General features: G+C 28.9%; 1 protein-coding gene across 1 annotated transcript; it reads right to left on the reverse strand.

The window, feature by feature from the left end:
* Window positions 1–505: 505 nt before the first annotated feature.
* LOC103311668 (52 kDa repressor of the inhibitor of the protein kinase-like) lies at window positions 506–3,621 on the reverse strand. The gene is made up of 6 exons (XM_016809332.2): window positions 3,537–3,621; window positions 2,128–3,096; window positions 1,765–2,058; window positions 1,090–1,602; window positions 845–983; window positions 506–656 (listed from the first exon to the last, which is right to left on the reverse strand). Exons 1-6 carry the CDS (start codon window positions 3,619–3,621, stop codon window positions 506–508), a joined length of 2,151 nt encoding a protein of 716 aa, XP_016664821.2.
* Window positions 3,622–4,160: the final 539 nt, after the last annotated feature.

Consider the following 4,160-nt stretch of genomic DNA (forward strand, 5'->3'; position numbering starts at 1 on the left):
CGCTATCTGCGGTAACGGCGCGCAGTTGTCCGTGTGCGTTCGCTTGTATTTTGTACTTGCGGGCGGCGTAAGAGCGCGCGGTCGTATTGGGTACTGAGGTGTGGTAACGGGCCACGAGAGTGCGCCACCTAAATGGGCACTCCGTTCGTCCCGTTACAATGTATTCCTCAAGTCGACGGAAGAAAGAAGAGTTGATTATGTCCTCATTTATTTTTTATAAACAATTAACACTATCATCGAGTGATGAAGTCAAGCGGAAATGTTGTGTGACTATATTTTAACTGTAATAAATTAGAGCCCACGGCAGTAGCGGATCCAGAGGTCACCCAAGGGGGGGGGCGAATTTTCAAAAATGTAATGACCTTTTTTATATAACTTGTAATTTATTGTAAGCTAAAATTATTTGCATTATTTCACCTATAAAATTAAATAAATATGAAATGAATAAGCTTCATAAACAATAAACAAATAAAATTTATTTATTTTTACTGGTTTAGTTATTCATTTACAAAATCAAATCAATACATCTTTTTTTCTCCTTAGCAAATCTGTCAATGATGTCTTCCACATTTAGTTGTATGTCTCTGTGAATGTGTAAAAGCGCTAAGCCAGTTAAGCGTTCTTCCCCCATGCGAGACCTCAACCAGGTTTTTAATCTAATACAATTTAAATCAAGCAACATAATATAGCTATATGATAACTTTTTTAAATTAGAAACTTTAAACTTTAAAGTACAAATATATATAATATTATATAACTAAGCATACAGATCATGCAGTCATGCTATTACATGCATTGTAAAACATATTTTATTTTAATTTGAAATTATTGAAAATAAGCTAACCTGCGAAGTGTAGAAAAGCTCCTCTCTGCAGAGGCAACACTTACAGGCAAAGTGTAAATAGTTATGAGCAACTGTTTAACAGTTGGGTAAATATCACTAGAGCATTCATTTAAAGCTAGCATCATTGATACTCCATTGCCTAAAAAGCAAGTCACTATAAGTATTTAAGGTATTTACAGGTTTAATACTATATTATATAACTTAATATAGGTACTCAATAACATTACAAATAATGAAAAAGATACCTTCAGATATTAGACGTTTCCATTTTATAAACCATAGTTCCAGCTCTGAATTTAAGGTTGAGTCACAAATATTTGTGAAACATGAAAAGTGTTTAACAGCTTCACTTATCTGGTTAACTAATTGATTAATATTATTAAAATCTGATATATTTTTTGATACTAATTTCATTAGCGATTGTAGTATTAAATTGTTTGAATTTATAAATCTATGCTGTAAGTCATCAATTACATTGTCAAGGAGTGGAATGAATACGGTAGTTCTGTAATAGTCTTCAAAGTTACTTAAATTAGTTGGATTAGGTCGGTTTTTTTGTTTTCCAACAATTCTAGGAACTTTGATTTCAATTTCTAGAAGGTTCATTATACATACACTTTCTTTATATATATTATTAAAGACATCTGTAGCGTTAGAGCGTTTTTCTTTTAAAAGTGATATAATATCTTCAACAATTTTAAAAGCAGATGAAATATCTTGATCTCTTAATTGAAGAATTTTACTTGCATGGTGTGTGACTGATAATATAGATGATAATGAATACATAGAAATAATAAATTCACAATTTATTGTATTTAAAAATGTATTAGCTTTTGAAGAAGATGTCATATCTTCCCATTCTGAAATACTTGTTAATGATTTTATAATATCAGATAAACATTTTTGAAACAATAAAATACTATCATGTCTTTTGACCCAACGAGTTTCACAAATACTGATAAGATGATTGTGGCCTTTAAGTGTATTTTTTAGTATGTAATGACGTTTTGCTGATACATTAAAAAATGATATTATTTCTTTCATTGTACCAACACAGTTACGAACACTTTGAACTGTTGAACACTTAGACAATGACAAGTTTAAAGCATGGTTATTGCATGGACTGTACAGTGCATTTTTTGCAGTTTCTTGAATTTTTTTTACTGCACCTTTGGTTGTTGATACCATAACTGTACACCCATCAGTAGCTATTCCTATACAATTATTAATATTTAATCCAAGTTCACACATTATATTAATTACAGTTGACCCAAGCATATCACCAGTTATTTTTGGTTCAATTTCAATAGTAACTTCTTCTTCAATTTCTTCTTCAGTTTGTCCCTTGTATAAATACTGATGGCAATCAATAAATGCAATGAATCTTTCATATACTTTTTCATTATAAATGTAACGAACAATTAAACTCATTTGAGACATTTTAGAAATATCTGTCGTCTCGTTAAACATTATACTGTAAAATTTAGCCTGTTCTATTTCTTTTAAGATATGAAATGTTATTTCTTTTTTACAAACTTCAATTAATTCATTTTGAATAGTATAGCTAATATATGTAGCTTTAGAACTCGACGTTTTTAAGTGATCTTCTAACCTAGTATCACCTGCCCTTACTCTGAATCTTAACATCTCTCTAAAATTTCCTTCATTCACAATGGACTCTGTCATAAGATTGCCATCATCTCTGTGTCCTCTAAACGCAATATTTTGCCTTCCTAAAAATATAATTGTTTCTAATATAGGTTTAAGACGCTCTCGGTTTTCTTTTATGAGTCTCATTCTTTGTGAATCTAAAATATTCACGACAATAGTTTCAGGATTTAAATAAGTTTTTTGAAAGTCAATAGCAAACTGATTACAGTTTTTATGGTACAAATTGTTGTTGTGTTTATCTAAATAACCATATTTACCAGTTAATTTTGCAAAATTCTTTAATGGTTCTGTAACAAGGTTTTTCAGTTGCTCAGTATTTCTTCTACCACATTTTTTTGACACTAAAAATATTACACAGTATTTACAAAATAATCCAGACTTTACATGTGAGTACTCAAGCCAAGCATATTTTTCAAAATGATTTGGTCTTAAAAAACGTTTTTCTTGTTTGCCTTGTTTAAAATGTAGTGAAAATGGATAGGTAAAATCTTTAAGAACATTACAACGTTTGAGAATGGAATATTTTGTAAAATCACTCATTTCATTATTCTTGTCAATAAAATTACCAATGTCCAATTTATCTACAAAAGTGAACACAATATATTGTTAACAATAAATACAATTAGGCACCAACTAAGTATAGGTATTCGAAATTATTGTTTTTTTCAATACAACACAGATTATAAATGAATTATTTATAACTTATGTACTTAGTACATTTGTGTAATTTGTATTGTACAGATATGATATCTGTGGTTAATTTAGTTTCCACACAAAAATTAAATACATTCAACATAGTAGGTACTCTACTCAGTACTCACCATAATATGTCTGAATATTTTCTAAAGTATTATTATTAGTACTTTGTGTAATACAATTAATATTTTCATCAATAACGGAATTATTTTCGCATACTGGTACGTCAGGAACAACTAAGATATGAATATGTTTGTATGTTGGTGTTTGGTACATACATAGTTAATAAATATTTTTTAAGATTCATTGTGCTCAATGTACTCACTTGGTATACTTGAAACAGTTGAAACACTGTTGATCTTTTTTTTAATAAATGTGTCTATTGGACCAGATCTTTCTTTACGTTTCATTTTAATTGTAAGAAAATAAATTAAAAACTAAAAATCAACGAGTAACGGTTATGACGTGTTGTAGGTATTTGTCGTTAGTCGATAAATTAATAAGTATTTATTATAATAACAAAGACAATTAATGAAAATACCTACTTATATAAAAATAAAAAAATATTATAAATCGTATAACCGGCACAACCCATTTCAAATTGTGATAAGCAGACGAAAACAACAACGGTGGCGAAAGTTGATAACAACATCAGCAGCGCGCGTTCGAGAAGCAGCGTTTCTAAATATTATTATGAACATAAAACAAGTCAAGTAGAATTATAACGGAGAATGGGAAAAATAAATGGGAAATATTTTTACGCAGGCCCATCGTAATTCATAACTAATGCTTTATGTGTAATTATTAGTAGTATCCAAAAAAAATAAAAATATTATTTTATAAAATAATATTAATAATAATTATATAATAATATAATATTATATTATAATAATAGTTTTATCAATTTTATAATATAAAAATAACATAGAAATACGGGCCAAGGGGGGGG

The sequence above is a fragment of the Acyrthosiphon pisum genome, chromosome X, assembly GCF_005508785.2.
Source record: "Acyrthosiphon pisum isolate AL4f chromosome X, pea_aphid_22Mar2018_4r6ur, whole genome shotgun sequence".
Lineage (NCBI taxonomy): Eukaryota > Metazoa > Arthropoda > Insecta > Hemiptera > Aphididae > Acyrthosiphon > Acyrthosiphon pisum.

Coding starts and splice junctions, on each gene's coding strand:
- LOC103311668 (XM_016809332.2), bottom strand. CDS start 3,621: ATGAAACGTAAAGAAAGATCTGGTCCAATAGACACATTTATTAAAAAA. Junction 3,097..3,536: donor AACTGTTTCAAGTATACCAA/GTGAGTACATTG, acceptor TCACTTTTGTAG/ATAAATTGGACATTGGTAAT. Junction 984..1,089: donor GAAACGTCTAATATCTGAAG/GTATCTTTTTCA, acceptor CTTGCTTTTTAG/GCAATGGAGTATCAATGATG.